Here is a 17,034-nt window from a genome sequence, read left to right as displayed (position 1 = left end):
CACCCAATGCCAGGTAATGACCGCATCCAGAAATGCACGGGTGATAAGTTGTCTGTCGTAAGACGCAACAACGTCTTTACAAAGACGCAACGTTGTCACATGCCTATGTTCATTGGCTTGTTTAGTTTACACTCGAAGTAGATTGGTCTCTCTAAGCAAGATCCCAATTCATCAGTCACCGATGTGACGTCGAGAGTGACCGACTGAAAGAGAAAAGTTTTTTTTATATTTAGCTCATCAGAATAGATACAGGCTGTTGAGAGACACAGGTGATTAGATGCATCCCTGGAGTAGACTTACAAATAGCTGTATAAACAAAGCATACTGAGGCTGTTCTGTTCAAAAAGGAGGTGGTGATGAGGGTTACTCATTTAAACAAATGCTTGTCCTCATATATAGTTGGTTTTGAGCAAAAGTGCTCGATAAGCAGGGCTCAAAGCTCTAGTGTTTGAGTTGCATCCTTGAAAATCCCTCAGAGATAGCGCGTTTGTGTGCTGCAGCTGTTAATAATGGCTCACTTCCACATTAGACTGTTGCATTGCAACCTGTTCAGAGACTGATCACTTAATTAATGAGCACAGTCTGATGATAGACTAACAAGAGATAATTAATGTGACAGCCTTATTTTTCCAATATCGCAATAAAGCCCCGCTGTCAATGACAATTAAATAACTGAAATAAGTTTGTGAATAAAAAATAGTAACTAAACTAATTTTGTCTTCAAACATAGTTTATGCTATTGAATTTTGCACATATCTTAATGTCTATATTACAAAACCGTTACATTTATGCCATTACACCACCAAAAAAATAAGTAAGGACCTGTGAAGTAACTGAAATCGATAAAACAAGGATTTTTTTTTTTTTTTATCCTCGATAAGAACACTTCAATAAATGTTCAATATCATGTTTATGCACCAAAAGGGGAACGAAACTGTGCTACTCATTTGCAGTGTTGGGGAAAGTTACTTTTAAAAGAAATACATTGCAATATTGCTTTACTCCCTAAAAAAAGTAACTAATTACATTACTTAGTTACTTTTTATGGAAAGTAATGTTTTATGTTACTTTTGAGTTACTTTTTAAATATGAGCAAGGCTTGATTGTTTTTAATATAAGAAGTTCTATTCATAACAAATGTAAAAGCCCTTTCACATCAAAATGTGTAATGAATAAACCTAGGCTGAAGGAAAAGTAAATTCACGTCTGTACAGTAGAACACAGGAGAAGAAGGTTCAACACTCTTCAGGATAAAAAAAAAATAAAAAATTAAGCACAATTGTTAGTTTATCTAAAGTCATTTTTACTTATTAGAATTGTTGAACTGGATGAAAGTTCAGCAGCAAAGCCATTAGTTAATAAAATGGGATTAGATACATTTGTGTTATTTAACATTTAATTATTGCAGGTTTGTGTTATAATTAATTTTGATGAATTCTAAAAGTTTTTTTTTTTTTTTTTTTTTTTGTGAGTGGGATGAATTAATGCACATTCACATTTAGTCTAGAACTACATCATGTTCACACAGCACACACAACACCTCTGTACTTCCGATTTCTCCCAATATGGGGACAGGAGACTTGTCAGTCAATAAATGGGAAAACAAAGTAACTGGCATTGTGCAATTGTGCATTTCTAAGAAAGAAAAACAATTAATATTTACACCGCAGCCTTCACTGCAAACTGCTGGAGATATGTGTCAAAGTCAGGCAAAACAAACCTGTTTTGTGATTTGAAACAGTATCACTCATTGCAGTATCACTCAAAATGCAGAAACTAAGAAATTAATTTAAATTTCCAGTTGCCCTATTTCTTATTTTCTCAGCCAATAACTCTCTATGCTGGTGTTTGAATGGCATGAATTGTCCTGCTGAAGCATCATTCTGTAGGCTGGAGATATAAGAATGAGGAGTCCAGCTGGTAGCACAAGTGAGATTGGGGCATTCAGTTCTGTCAATACATCAAGAGCTTCCTTTATGAATAAAGCCAATGATTAGATGCTAAGAGGATTTGCTGCCCATGACTGTTATGTAGGACAAGCAACCACTATTCAGGGGAAAATGAATGTAAGATAAAGGAGAATAAGAAACTGTGCAGCTATTGGGGCTGTTTAGACTATGATTAAAGAGATTATCCTCTAGCGCTTTTTATTGTCACCCCAAACCCTGCTCTCTAAAAACTCCTTTTGCTTTAGACGATCACTTTAAGCTATATCAGTAATCCAATAAGCAACTCCCCTACCCTTATAACGATTACTATTATTTATTATTATTTTATGGCTCCGAATATATGAAATAAGCTTTCCAGGTATTGTTTTTGTTTTTGACTAGTATTTTGTTAGAAAATGTACTTTATTAGAGAGGAGATCTAAGAGAGATCTAAAAAACAGTTATGAGTCAGAGCAGACCTTTTCCCTAGCTATTTTAAACCAAAATATTTTCTCATACCAACAACTTGTTATTTCTCACACCGAAACTGAAAGACAAAGATAAAACAGACTCCAAATATTTTAGCAATTAAATAATGCAATCTGGTAAAAATATACTAAGATACTTTAATAAGCAATCATGTGACGTTGGTTTTAGACAACAATTAACAATTAAGTAACTTATGTTTCAGACACATTATTGTTGATTACTTTGTGTACTTTGCTTCACAAACAGAAATATTTCCAAACAATGAACAATCAAAAAATGTATTCCCTCATTTTGAAAGAACTGGTTGAGTGTATGAATCAGTGACTCACTCATAAAGATGGCCACTTGTCGCCACCTAATCTGACAATGTCCTTACCAAAGTAACTTGCAGAAATGACCCTCACTATTTTAACTAAACTAACTTCTAAATGGTTCTAATGCATTCCTGACTGGTGTTGATTTATTTAACTCATGCAAATGTATCCTGATGGTCAGTGTTTCTGTATTTTTGGCTACTTTTCAATGAAGCTCTGTTTGAGTGAGTTTTATTTTTACTCTTTCATTTTACATCTAAACATGCCTTAATGCATGTTTGCAGAGCTGCATAGAAGGCTATCCATGCCGCAGGTATTGATCGAAAAAGATGCAGGACACAAGAGCTGTTCTCGTGGGGCTTTTTAATGGAAACACATTGTGATGAATCACAAGCTTCCATCTCAGGATTGATAATGTTGCTTACCATTTACAAGTCACTCTCCCCAGATAGCGCCCAGGATTAATGAAGTATTGCACATCCTTTCTCCTCAGAAAGGGAGAAAACAAGTGGAAATATGTGTTATTGACATCAACAGGTTAAAGGGATATATATAGAGCATGGAATTATGAACATGTTTTTTCTTGTTGTTGTTTCAGATTTGTTTTTCTCATTTAGACATTTGCAGATGTCTTTTATCAAATTGTTTAGAAGGTCTGTTTTGTTGTTTCTGTTGGAGCAGATGATAGCGTGTGATCATTTTTAATAATAAGGTCGTGAAAATGTATTTTCTGAGCTGAGGAAGGTGCAGGTGCAAAGAAAAAGTTGAGACATCTTGTGCATAATAAAACTGATAATAGGATTTACTAAACAGTAAAGGTCAAGTCTTAAAAAAATTCTGTCTTCAGATTAAACTTCTTGATAATGTCGCAAATCACACTCATATCTTTATGTTGTACGTTATTTTGTTTTATCATGTAGCAACTGTTAATAAACCAGCACATAGTTTGTAACATAGTAACTTAGTCCTAGTAAATTAAGTTAATTTTTACGGTGGCTGCCAGGCCAAAACACAAAATTTTGACACTAAGGTCAGGATGTAATATTTTTTTTTAACATGAAAACTATTGCAGGTTAAATTTGAAGGTTAGGGTAGGGCGATATGAACAAAATCTTATAGCACGATATAAGTAAATTTATTTCACAGTAACGATACAGTTATTTTTGCTTTAAGTTCTTTATGATTTCAAATTTTTGATACCATGGACATTTCAGAATTCTTGTCACCAATATCACAAAAAAACTAACTCCAGCTCACTGAACACAAGTAAATAGTCAGTGATTTATAAAAAAAAAAAAAAAAAAAAAAAAACTAATTACAAACAATAGGACAACAAAGCTACAGTAGAACAAATAAATAAGATATGCAACATGCATTGTATAAAGTAATCAAATGTATAAAAACACTACATATTCGTTACTGTGTAAATTAGATATATATTTCTTATTAAAGTTATAAAAGTGGTTTAGTCAAGATTTTCTTTCTTCTTTTGTTTGATTAACACGAATGACAGACAGCAGGAAGATTAGACTGCTGTCACTTTAAGAGCTGCTCGGACATTTTGACAGAATATATTGTAACACGTTTCTTTCTCAGCTGTTTGCTTTCACTTAAGATATAAATTACTGTCTTTACAAGGATACTTGCAAAGATAGTAATTTTGACACATATAAGTGTGTGTATTTAACCTTTCAAGTCCTATAAAGTGGCAAAAATAACTTTGCCCTCTGTGAGCACCGTCTCTGCATATAGCAAAATGAGTTATTTTACTGCTGATTGCATTTCAATGTCTTGAAATCACTTTTTAAACCACACTGCTTAAAAACGTGTGCAAACGACATGTTTTGGTGACCACATAACACATCAATGTCACGTAAGCGTTCGACCACAATAGAGACGATAGTCCAAAATCTGTACGGGTTGACACATTTCTACAGGTTGATCGTGTCTACTCATATATTGGCCAACCCTAGGTTAAATGTAGTTAGCTTTACTTAGCATACCTACCCAAGATAAAGTTTGAAATTATTGTCTGCCCTGTAAAGTAATTTTAAAGTAGATATTTTACAAACACGTTTAATTTCGTACTAATTTCTTACCTAGTCCCTTGGGAAACCTGGACAAATTGATGGCCAAATTGATCTAGTGTTTGGTCATATCTGTTAGTTATTTAGAATGTATTACCCTACTGTTATGAAATGTCAGGTATCCTAAATATATTTTTCATTGTTATTGACATTTACAAGAGTGCTGAGGAGTTTGGTGATATTTGAGCATTGCTGTCGATTGTTGCAGAAGAACACAATGGACGTCAAGAACATTTCAGAGACCCAATACAACTCCGTTTATAATTCCCACAGAGACTCATTATAAAGCCAAGACTGAGAGAAGTGATTAATTCAGAGGGTTTTGATATTAGTTTTGAGGGGGCAGGCAGTCTACTGGAGCGTGAAAGCAAGATCTGTGAGCAGAGGATGGAAGGGAAAGGACTGAGGTGACAGGGCAGGCTGCTGTTTTAAGTTACCTCTACAGTCACCACTGAACTACAAAGTGAATCCATACTGCTCTGAATTCATGCCATCCTTCTTATCTTCAAGCCATCGCTGAAACGGAAGGCTGCCTCAAAAAAGAATGCTCTGGCTCTTTATTCCTCTCTAGAATTTTGGATAAGACACATTTGTCAGGAGAAATGCGTGCTGGTGGTTCCAACTTGATTTTTTTTTTTTTTTTCAAGCACTCATCTTCGTGTTACTTTGAGTCTTTTAACTGTTCTGTTAGGTTCAGTTGTAGAAATTCTCTTTTTAATGTGCTGTCAAACACAGGGCTCCTGATAGTTTGAAAGTAGGTCCTGTTACTCAAATAGAAACAGGGTTTACTCTGGGGGTTCTGGGTAGAGAGAAGAGTGGTTTTTGTAGTCTATGAAAAATATTTTTTTGTCATTTTGTATTCGAAATACAATTGGAGAGGTCAGGTTTCACTGCTTTTAGAGATAAAGAGCCCAGTGCTCATTGCATCATATTCTAGACAACATACACTGCAGCAAAAAAAACAAACAAAAAAAAAAAAAACTTTCCTTTCTTAGTTTTCCAATGCAAACATTCTTAAATCAGAATAAATGTACTTGAGAAGCAAACTTACAAAATATTAAGTCTTGTTTTCTTAAAAAAAAATAATAATAATTATGTGAGAATTAAGTTTGTTCAAAGGTAACACAAGATTATTTTTATTATTTATATTTGGCAGATATTTGTTTTAAGCAGAACACACCGAATAAGAAAACAAGACTGAATATGTCTTAATGTGTCTCATTACTTATGTAAATGTATTTTGATTTAAGAATCAGATATTTATATTTGTTCTGGAAAACAAGACAGAAATACTGAGAAGGAAAATCATATTTGTAATGTTTACTTTTTAAATTTATTTTTTGCTAATGTACAAGCCTTCTATTAATAATCTGTTAGTCTTAAAGTTTAATTACTACATATATAATCACGTAAAGGATATATTTTTACTGTGTTTGTCTGTCTTTGATAGGGGAAATTGTTGCCATGGTTATGTTTTTTTTTTTTTTTTTTTTTTGCTGTTCAGAGTAATACATTATGGTAACCCTGGATTTCACATTATGTTTCGTTCTCTGCAAACAGTATGGAAATACGATTAGAGTGATAGATATATTCATCAATGGGGTGAGTCAAGTGCAATAACCCCAGTCATGCAAATGCAGAACCTCAGATGGAGGCATCGACAGTGGGTGAAGGAGAGAGGCTACATTTGCCTGCTGATAAACCTCTTAATGAATGCAAATTTCATTCCTTGGTTGACGTATTTCCAATTGAAACTGTACGTTTAGGCAGGACATATTGAGAGATTGTAGCTTCTTTTAAATAGCTAGCTTTAGTTTACATTACACCTCATTTGATTGGTACAAAATGTGTGTCAAAAGGGGCCTAAGTACAAATGATCAGTATTTTTCCATTCAAATTTTTTTCTTCAGACATTGTTTTGGTGGAATTTGTCATTTGATATTGGGGGATAAAATTGTCCTATTTGTATGCGAGTAGATCTTAATTAGGTTAGACGCAATATTGAATTTAACATGAATGAAAATGAGGCTGTGAGGGATAGACTTAAAGTCTTTACAGTGGCACGTACTGTATAAATAAAGATTCTGGATTGTGTATTTTTACAGCTCACGACTTTCAAAACTGTTTTATGGAGTTTTTGTCTACTATTCAGAAAGAAGTTTTGTCATCTGAACAAACGGTACAAACAGTCCACTGTACTGAATGCACTGTACTTCCATCCTCACAGCCTCATTTTCATTCCTGTCAAATATTAAAAATGGCACTACCTTGACTAAGGTCTATTGGAGAGAGTGAAAGGTAGATTTACTAGAGGCTTTCATTCATTCATCCCTGTTAGAGATCATGTGTGATCAGAAGTACTGCAGTGTTTTGTCTTTTAAAAATTCTAGAACTTGTTTTTTTTTTCACTACCTTAAATGCAAAACACCTCCACAATTTTATGGTAATTTACATTGCGTAAAAAAAAAAAAATAAATAAACAAAAAAAAGTGTCTATTGGTGTAAAAATCTAATGCATAGCAATCGCAGATAGCAGCCATCACAGAATATTTATTTTATTTTTTATTTTTTTTGTCTGAAATGTATCTCTCCTCTTTATTTTGGACTTAAGAGTGGTTGTGGCCATTTGTAACTTGAATGTATGAGGCTTTAAGTACATCTGCACTGCAAAATAAGGTGGATATAGAGTGAACTGTGCAACAAAAAAGATTATTCTACAGATCAGGGTCTGCCATGAAAACATGTTTTATGCAGTGCTGTAGACTGTAATCAGTGATGTTGAACCAGTCTGCCAGCATATAATGCAAGATATAGCCAGTTGATGAGATGTCTTCTTTTTTACCTGTCAGGCAAAGCAACATGTCATTTTTATAATCACCAAATCACAAAAAAAACATTACTAAACACACAAAGCTTTGATTTCACTATAGAAAATGACTGTGTGGACATAGCATGATTACCAAAGACTCACTATGTGTGGAAGCACTTTACCACACGGTTGCTTTTATTAGTTTATGGATGAACTATCAATGGACAATAATCCTTGACTGCATTGATCTAAATTTATATATAAACTAGTGCTGTCAATTGATTAAAAAAATGAACTAAATAATCCCACAGTTTTCCAAAATTAATCGCGATTAAACGTGATTAATCCCACCTAATATTACAGTTTTTAAATATATGCTTATATTGATTTATTTGACTATCTTCAAATTAATGTAGAAACAACATAAAGACAATATATTTTTAATATTTGTTTAGTGGCATCTTTATGACTGAAAGCGAGTATCACTGATACCAATACTAGTAATGTCTCTATGAAATATATATTTTTTCCCCTAGTATTAAACCCTTGACTATTGGCTATTCAACATTATATTATAATTGAGAGCTAACATTTATTGGAATTTAAAAACAAATTCTAATTTAAGTGAACTTAAAATAAACCCATTATAATAAATGTCATATTTACATGTGCCCTTCAGCAAGTAGGACACATACAGAAATTTAATAAAGTTATCAAACACTAACTTCTAACTTAAATACAGATGAATCCTTAAAGCTAAAAAAGTTATTGATTTCCTCTTTTTCTTTTGTTCTTTTATAAACAGACATCACAGCAGCTTGTTATTAGGTTATTTGGCTGCTATTACTTTAAGAGCTGCCGCTGCTGAACGTGACACAGATCTGATATGCTCGTAGTTTCATTCGCATTTCAGGATTTTTTTTTTTTTTTTTTTTACTGAAATATATGGCCTGATTTGACTGCAGTTATGCCTGGCTCACATTGTGCGATTTTTAAAAGCCCTTTAGCATTGTACTTGTCAGACTGTACGAACATGATGATCATGCAGACTGTACTGTACGACAGTCAAGATGGGTTAAAAACGTGTGCGTGCAAGAAAACTTGTCCGGAGTTCTACAGCACAACCGGTGTTTATCATAGCAAAGGCACATACACATTCAACAGGTTCAGCGACCGCAAGCTGCATTGCACGTGGGGCTGTAATGTTGGCTATCATTAAAAGTATAGAAATTTGTTGCAATACCAGCATATTTAAGACGTATAATGCAAGCAGTACTACACACCCACATGAAAACAGCAGCGCAACTGGTGTTTATCATAGCAAAGGCAAAGTTTCATATGAATTCCGTGAGCAGAGAATGAGAGCGCTGGAGTTTATGCAGTTAGAACAAATCTCTAGCATTAATTCTGATCAGGCTTTTCTTGAAAAAAACAAAAAAAAAGTTTGACGCTCATCATAGGAGAAGTCACACTGCAGGACTGTGCGCCAAATCTTCTGACTGCCAGAATTTCAACGGAGGTAAAATTTAATAATTGCCCATTAATCGGCTTTTGGTGAACATGTCAAACCAGTGATTAAAGACTACAAATTTTAGCCTAGGATTATAGGAATCTTTTGGGATTTTCAAAATTTGTCTCAGACAACCAAATCATGGCCAAAATCGTACAGTGTGAGCCGGGCTTTAACTGATGTTCTGCTGAAGCTCCTCTTCACCTGTAGTGGCTGGCTCTGAGGTGGAGTGCGCATCTGAAAAGTATCCGGTAAACATCAGATTACGCTAACAAGTTATTCTTTCTCTTAGTGAAATTCTATAATGCATTTTTTGGTTTTGTTTATAATATATCACATTAAAGCCTGCTGTATTGACATTTTCTTGAGTCTCTGGCTCTTCATGTGTGAAGTGAGTGTTATGCCAGATGCTAATCTTGCTGGTCTAATTGTCCACATGTCTGTAAGTGTAAGCATCTTGAAACATCGATTGGTGCTGCGATCCCATCACAGCAGATTATCAGAGTAACAAGTGACTGTGCTGCTTCCCACCCGCTCTTCCTGCTGAGAGCATTAGCCATGATACAAACATGCTAATGGAAGCAGCTTGAGGTAAATACTAAAGAAAACCATGTGCTGCCTTAACATCTGATGTGAATGAAGGTGCTAGTGCAGGTATAACAAAATTATAGAGCTATTAATTTGCCACCTATACAAGCGGGAATGAAGGCCTTGTTGAAATTACTGCTGAAAAATAAAACCGTTTAAACCAGCTTAAGCTACTTTGTTGGTCTTAACTGGTTATCGAGTAGGGGTAGAATATGTGATATCAGGATTTTTGACCCTGGACAATAAAATGTCTCCATGATCTGCTTGTGAGGTAATATCGTATTATCGCAGTTGCAGTTTTGGTGCCTCCATCTTAATGTACTGTACAATGCGACATTCACATCAAATGTTAACACAGTGGTACAGTTACACTCATGCGACACTGCACTTAGCAATCACAAGAGTGCATTATTTGCATGTGGTTTACAACCTTGCCTGTTAAACATTTCATTCTGGTGCTGTTCTGACATTCGCTTTTTCTGAGTGTGCACATTTGAAGTGCACACACACACACACACACACACACACACTTGGTTATCTTTTTCATCTGAATGCATTAATACTGTCAATAACAAACAAGGTTTTCATATAAACAGGGTGGCCATATGTGCCATTTATATGGGACACGTCCTGGCCAGGATTTTTATATTTAATCTAATTAATTAAATGATGTTTCGATTAATTAAGCTAATTAATTGCAAAATAAAATTGACTGTGAAAAGATTATTTAAAGCTATTTTCATGTTAAATGAGAAAGAATCAAGTAGACATTACAAATTGTAGCTTCAGAAATATTTTATTTGATTCAACATAAAATTTATTACACATAAACATAATACACATTTAGGCTACAATGGTCTATACATAAATTATGGAACATAAAAGAAGATCATTTTAGAAACATCTTAGTATTTTTTGTTCATGCAATGAAAGTCATTGGTAACTAAAACAGCTTTGTTACAACGGTCTTCAAAATACCTTCTTTTATGTTCCACGAAAGAAAGTCATTCAGGTTTGAGTAAATGATGACAGAATTATTTTTTTGGGGGGGTGAACTATCCCTTTAATGTTTTTATTATTATCAATATTATTATTATTATTATTTAAAAACAAAAATGTAAAAAATAAATGAAACGCTAAATAAGAAACTAAATCTGCCAGCAGGTGGCGGTAAATGTCTTCATGAGTCATTCATTCGAACGGCTGATTCATTCAAGAATTAAGTAAATGGCTCTTTTTATGAATAGGCCTTTGAATCATTGATTCACACGATTCGTTCAAAACGTAGATTCATTCAAAACTAAACAATGCCGTGCTGCTCGGAGACGCGAAACAATTCTGCCATGGCTTTAAAGGTAATATGTTCTCTGCAAAACTGAGCAAAAACATAATATTGTGTTTAAAATATAACAATATTAACTTCTTATTTACCGAACTGTTGTATAAAATCACTTTTAAACTTGTGATATTCAGGTCAGAAACGGCACTCGTCATATTGCTCTTGCTTCTCGTGTGATATCGCTTATCATATGATTTAAATATGAGACAAAAACTCATACAGGAGCATGTTTAACCCAATATCTTGCATTTTAGGGCATAACTGTTTTATGGAGTTGTTGCCCTGCATCATATTTGTCACCAGTCAACTGTATAAAATGTAAGATGATGTACAGATTTGGGGGCGGGGCCAGTGTGTTAACTGAGTTAAAATATTTTAATCATGTTATTTTTTCATAACTAATTAACTGAGTTAACGTGTTAAACTGACAGCCCTAGTATAATCTAAATGAATGCCAAATGTTCTTGATCTTTGGTAATGTGCTAGAAAAAGTGATTAATAATAATAATAATAATAATAATAATAATAATTTATATTCTTAAAGCACCTTTGTAACAGTTTTTTTTTTTTTTTTTGGGCTTGAGAATCAAATTTCCAGTTTAAACCAAGCCATCTTGGAAATTTATTCTATGGGATATTTCTCTTGTATTCACTTAAGAGGATTTGTGAAGAATGATGTAATACGCATATGAAAGACAAGAGCAGATAAAATGCCGTGAAAAATTATATATACAAATGCCCTTTTCTACTGTCTACTTTGTATCCTCGGTTGCAAGGATGAGTTAGCAGAAAACATTCTTTCCCTGCTCCATTTTGTTTGGTAAGCTCTTAATCATAATTACTGGGCTTTGGTGAATTCACTTTTTGTGTTCTTTCAGTGGACTACAGACACAGCCAGAAATAAGAGTCCCAGTCTCTAGGCTTCTATTGATTTATTTTCAATGAGTTAGGGTTATACAAAGACCTAGAGGATGAGGACGAGGAGGAGGTCCAGGTGATGTTATTATCAGGTGCATCTAAACATTAAGAAGAAGCCAGTGAACATGAGCCAAGACCCCATCACTTAGAAACCATGGGAAGTAACAGGAGACCGCAGTATTATCTCTATTCAGCCAGCCCCTGAGATTCCCATCAGGATTTGAACAATGGGGCCACAACAATTGGCCTGAATGTTGGGCTCTTTTTTTTACTCAGCACTCTCTGAATGTGTAACATAATAGTGGTATGCATGTAAGTTGGGATGTTGCTGTGATAATTCAGTTATGTTATTCATGAGAACATCTTTGAGGTGTATGCGTATTGAGCAAGGCCATTTTTCCAGGGAATCTGATGGATATTGAAAACGAGCAGTCTTGTAAACCAAAACCTCTTCGGAGTAACCTATCGGTCTGATGCATGTTCCAGAGGCTGAGCAGTTATCAGATGGGCTGAGGAGAGGAGCTGGTGCCAATGCACACTCATTAGACCCAAGGGTCGCTCTTTGGACCTTCTTGTTAAAAGTCTTCACGCCTGGCGAGTTTATTTGGGTGGCGAGAAGATTTGCATTCTGCAGATGAAAAGATTTCCATATTTCTCTTAAAATGCAGTTTAGACTCAGATACTCGAGGTGAACGTCTTCTATTCATCTTTCTTGCTCTCTAATGAGCTACGCCATGCGTGGACCAGAAAGTCAACTTTGCAATTCATAATTGTGGCTGCCCACTGAAGACAATCGGAAGAGTTGTCTTCAAAGAGTCACACTTTTGTGAGTGTCAACTACTTAACCATGGAAATGGATTTAAACACACAGCCTTAAAGGGATAGTTCGGCCTAAAATGAAAATCCTGTCATCATAGACCCTGGTCAGGTTAGGCAAGGCGAGGCAAATTTATTTATACAGCACATTGCATACACAATGGTAAATCAAAGTGCTTTACAATAATCATAAAAAAAATATCACAACAATAAAACAATGAATTTAAAAACTTTTTAAATGAATTTAAAACAGTAAAAAATAGAAAATTATTATATATAAAATACAGTGCAATCAGTTCGGATGTAGCACAGTGCTCATTCAATAAATACACAGCTAAAAAGCTGAGTTTTGAGTCTGGATTTACATTTACATTTATGCATTTAGCAGACGCTTTTATCCAAAGTGACTTGCAGTGCATTCAGGCTAAACATTTTTTACCAGATTTAAATGTGGCTAATGTTTTAGCACTTCTGATCTCTTCTGGAAGCTGATTCCAACTGTTAATAGTTAAAAGCGGACTCCCCTTGATTGTGTGAACCCTTGGTATTTCTAACTGACTCGATCCTAATGATCTGAGTGGTCTGTTAGGTTTATATTCAGTGAACATACATTATCTGCAATGTATTTAGGTCCTAGGCCATTGAGTGATTTATAAATGAGTAAAAGTGCTTTAAAATCAATACTAAATATAATTGGAAGCCAGTGTAAGGACCTGAGGACTGGTGTGATATAATGTGATGTATAAAGGTCCTCGACCATGTAAACTCTCAAATGCTTTTTGTGATTTTTTATTAAATCTTTTTTTTTTTTTTGGTATGACATTTTGTTGACTGGATAATCGGTATGTTATAAAATCTATTGAACGCACTGTACTTCTATCCCTCACCGCCTCATTTTCATTCCTGTCAAAAATAAAATAATGCTCCACTGAATATTTACTCACCCTCATGTCATTCCAAACCTGTATGACTTTCTTTATTCTGTAAAAAAAAAAAAAAAAAAATGCATATTATTGTCCACAGATTACTTTGGACCCCACTTACTTCCAATGCACAGACGGAAATACAAGACTAAATGAGAATCTGAGTGTCAGAAATGCGGGAAATGACATGTTGCCCATTTGGTCTGTAGAGCATTGTTTGTATCTCTTTTAGGTAACAGTAACATCAAATTACAGGTTTGATAATAGTGTGTTTCGTTTGCCTTTTTCAGCAAACGAAAGTGCATCACATCAATTAAGCAGTCTAGCTTCTTTCTTTTTTTTAGCACAGCAACTGTGGTTCTATCACATCATTTGTTGGTCTTATCCATTAATTTCAGAAAATCACATACATTTTTTATGATGACAAAAACAAACAAAACGATTGTTTTGTAATATCTGATTGTCATTGTTCTCTCAGAGCCATTTGTCATCATTTGTGCTGTATCAGCCTTATGAAAGTAAATTTGAGGACTAAACAAAGCAGAACGTCGATGATTCATGCCATCGGGCCATTCTCTGCAAGTTCCAATCCACACTGGCTTCATTGTCGTATCTGCTTACAAGGCAAAGATAAAGTCAGAATGGGGTTTCTATTCCCCTTAGGGGACAAGAAGCTCTAGGTTTATAGTTGTTTCTTGTCTTCACGTCTTAAAATTGCCATTTAAAAGTTGCAATTACTTCACAGGCAGTCTAAAATCCCAACAATAAAGAGCTCTGGTGTTGTAGCGTCCCAGGAGGTGTAATTAAATCGTTTTTCACATTAAGTAATTGCTCTAACACACCACAGAGTACATTTTCGAGCTGGTGTGGCCAGTTTCAGGTGCACACTGCACAGCGGGGTGGAGGAGGCGCCAAACAAGTTGGATGAGTACAGGTGAGCCAGGAAGCAGCTTATGCTAATTTGTCAACATGAGAGGAAATCCTCCTTAGAGCCGAACTCGTGAGAGGGAGACGGAGCTACATGGGAACCTATTAGATGACCAATTCTCCTGTCAGCCACCTCACTGGGGGAGAGAGCGAGGGAGAGAGTGTACTTGCGATGGTGGACACACAGGGATTCCATTCAAACCCAGCCCTGCAAGGTAAATGTTTATATTGCCACCCCTCTTTTTCTCTGTATTGATAGTGGAGGTTGGTTTTCTCACTGCCCTGTTTGAATGGGCGCTCCTGCAGGTGCTTGTCTGTTAGCCTCACGCAGAGAACCGCTTTCAGCACTTTTTTTTGTGAGGGATTCACTTGGGTTTTCTTAGGTGTTGTTCGTTAGGTGAATTGATACAGGACATGAATCAAGAGTGCAGTTGTATTTCAGTTTCTCTTATGCTGCAGAAGCATCGTAGGTGGATGGTGTTGGCGTGTTTACACATAGTTTAGCTTAAAACATAATGTGATTCAGCTTACCATCTTGGATTTGATGTGAAAAGCAAATATCTTTTTATTTGCTTAATGTCTCCATAAGGGTTCTGTCAACACAGACCTCATGTTGGTGGTTGCTTATGCACTTGTGGCTGCTAAATACATTTGTGAGAGCCACACGTGGATACCAGGGCTAAAAAGCAAATAAAAAGTTACTGCCTGCTTTTGTGGATTTTGAAAACCAATTGTTAAAAGGGACAGGAAAGATAAACTATGACTAATAAAATGACAGTATTGTTTTTTAAACAAAATCTATCTGTCTGTCTGTGCTGGAAATAGACAGTCATCATTTAATAGCAAAAACTGTAGAGCTACTACTGTAAAAATACAGTGGAAAAGTTACTTATTCATATTTCTGGGCCTGTTTGCAGGGGTGTGTTTGCCTTTGGGTATAAGTGCCATATCACAGTATTGTATGTGTACTTAATTTTATTAGACCTGTGTGTATTCCTGTTTGTGTCCCAGTATGCATGTGCTCTCTATGGCATGTGTAGTCAGTTGAAAGAGAGATATCTATTAGCATTCCTATTCAGTCAAAAGTTTTTAGGAAATTTATTTAGGAATGTTTTTAGGAAAATTATTTTTTTCAATAAAGATGCATTTAATTCTTCAAAAGTGACAGTAAAGAAATGTATATTGCTACAAATGCTATGCTTTTAAACTTCTGTTATATATTTTTTTTTTTTTTTTTTTTTTCACAAAAATATTAAGAAGCACTGTTTTCAACATCGATAACAATTAGACATTTTCTTGAGCACCAAGTAAGCATATTACATTTTATTTAATTTTTTTGAAGGACACAGAAAATTAAAGTAATGACTGCTGAAAACTCAACATTGTCACAGTTTGCCTACTGTGTAGGAACGAGGAGATAAAAGAGATCTTGAACAATCATCAACTTTAATGACCAAAATCACAGGGAACACACCATGGTAGACGTTTAAGACAGCACACCAGACTTAGGAAACACAGGGCTTAAATACACCTGGAACACAGGAGAAACTAGGTAATGGGGAGCACATGGGGAGCAAATACAAGACACAAAACTGACAGCCATCACATGAATAAATAAAATTAAATAATTGAAACAAAGGTGGATTGTAATTTTATTTTATTTATTTTATTATATTATTATTAATATTTTATTCTATTTTTCATTAAATAAATCTAGCATTGATCAGCATAACATAATATATATATATATATATATATATATATATATATATATATATATATATATATATATATATATATATATATATATATATATATAATATATATGAAAAATTCTTAACCTCAAACAAAATTTTTGTTTTTCTCTCCAAGAATATGTGGCTAACTTTCAGTGACCACCAAAGTAGTTTTTGGCAGCATAGTGATGTGGTTATCATATCTATCAGCAGTAGGTAACTGCTAATGCTAAACATCCAAACTCTGAATCCTGTCCACTGTACAGTAGGCCATTCTTTATTACCGCTCTCTCCATTGCTTGCATTCAAACCAGGTAGCTCATTAATTCAGGCCTCTTAATCCCAAAGGTGGACAATAGTGGAAATGTGTGTGTGTCTTTTGTCTTTGCTGTTTAAAAGTCAGGTCACCTTGTCCACACTTGTTATTTTGATGAAACACACTCCTTTTCCTGTCCAGCCCTTAAGGTCGGAGGTCATAAGGTGTACGCCTGATCAATTTTAGCAAAAATATTCATTCGCTGTGTGACTGTGTATGCCATGAGGATGACTCCTCTGATCTGAATCATCTGCGTATCTATATTTAGTACTCTTTTTTTTTGTGATCAGGAACAGACATACAGCCGGTGGTGGCAAAGCAATGACCCATCCTT

At 34.8% G+C, this 17,034-nt stretch overlaps 1 protein-coding gene across 5 annotated transcripts in view; it reads left to right on the top strand.

The window, feature by feature from the left end:
* The window catches only part of LOC109078415 (inactive N-acetylated-alpha-linked acidic dipeptidase-like protein 2), a 241,726-nt gene that overhangs the window by 7,033 nt on the left and 217,659 nt on the right, over window positions 1–17,034 (top strand). The window contains exon 1 of one of the 5 annotated variants that reach the window (XM_042734430.1): window positions 14,642–14,863. The exons of the other annotated variants lie outside the window; for them this stretch is intronic. Coding sequence (XP_042590364.1) covers window positions 14,758–14,863 — 106 coding nt within the window. The 5' untranslated portion in view covers window positions 14,642–14,757. Of the gene's footprint in view, window positions 1–14,641; window positions 14,864–17,034 lie in introns of those variants that run through there. 5 annotated transcript variants of the gene reach the window in all.

The sequence above is a fragment of the Cyprinus carpio genome, chromosome B11 (assembly GCF_018340385.1).
Source record: "Cyprinus carpio isolate SPL01 chromosome B11, ASM1834038v1, whole genome shotgun sequence".
In the NCBI taxonomy this organism is placed as follows: Eukaryota; Metazoa; Chordata; class Actinopteri; order Cypriniformes; family Cyprinidae; genus Cyprinus; species Cyprinus carpio.
The sequence above is the reverse complement of the archived record's forward strand: the minus strand, read 5'-3'. Positions and strand labels throughout refer to the sequence as shown.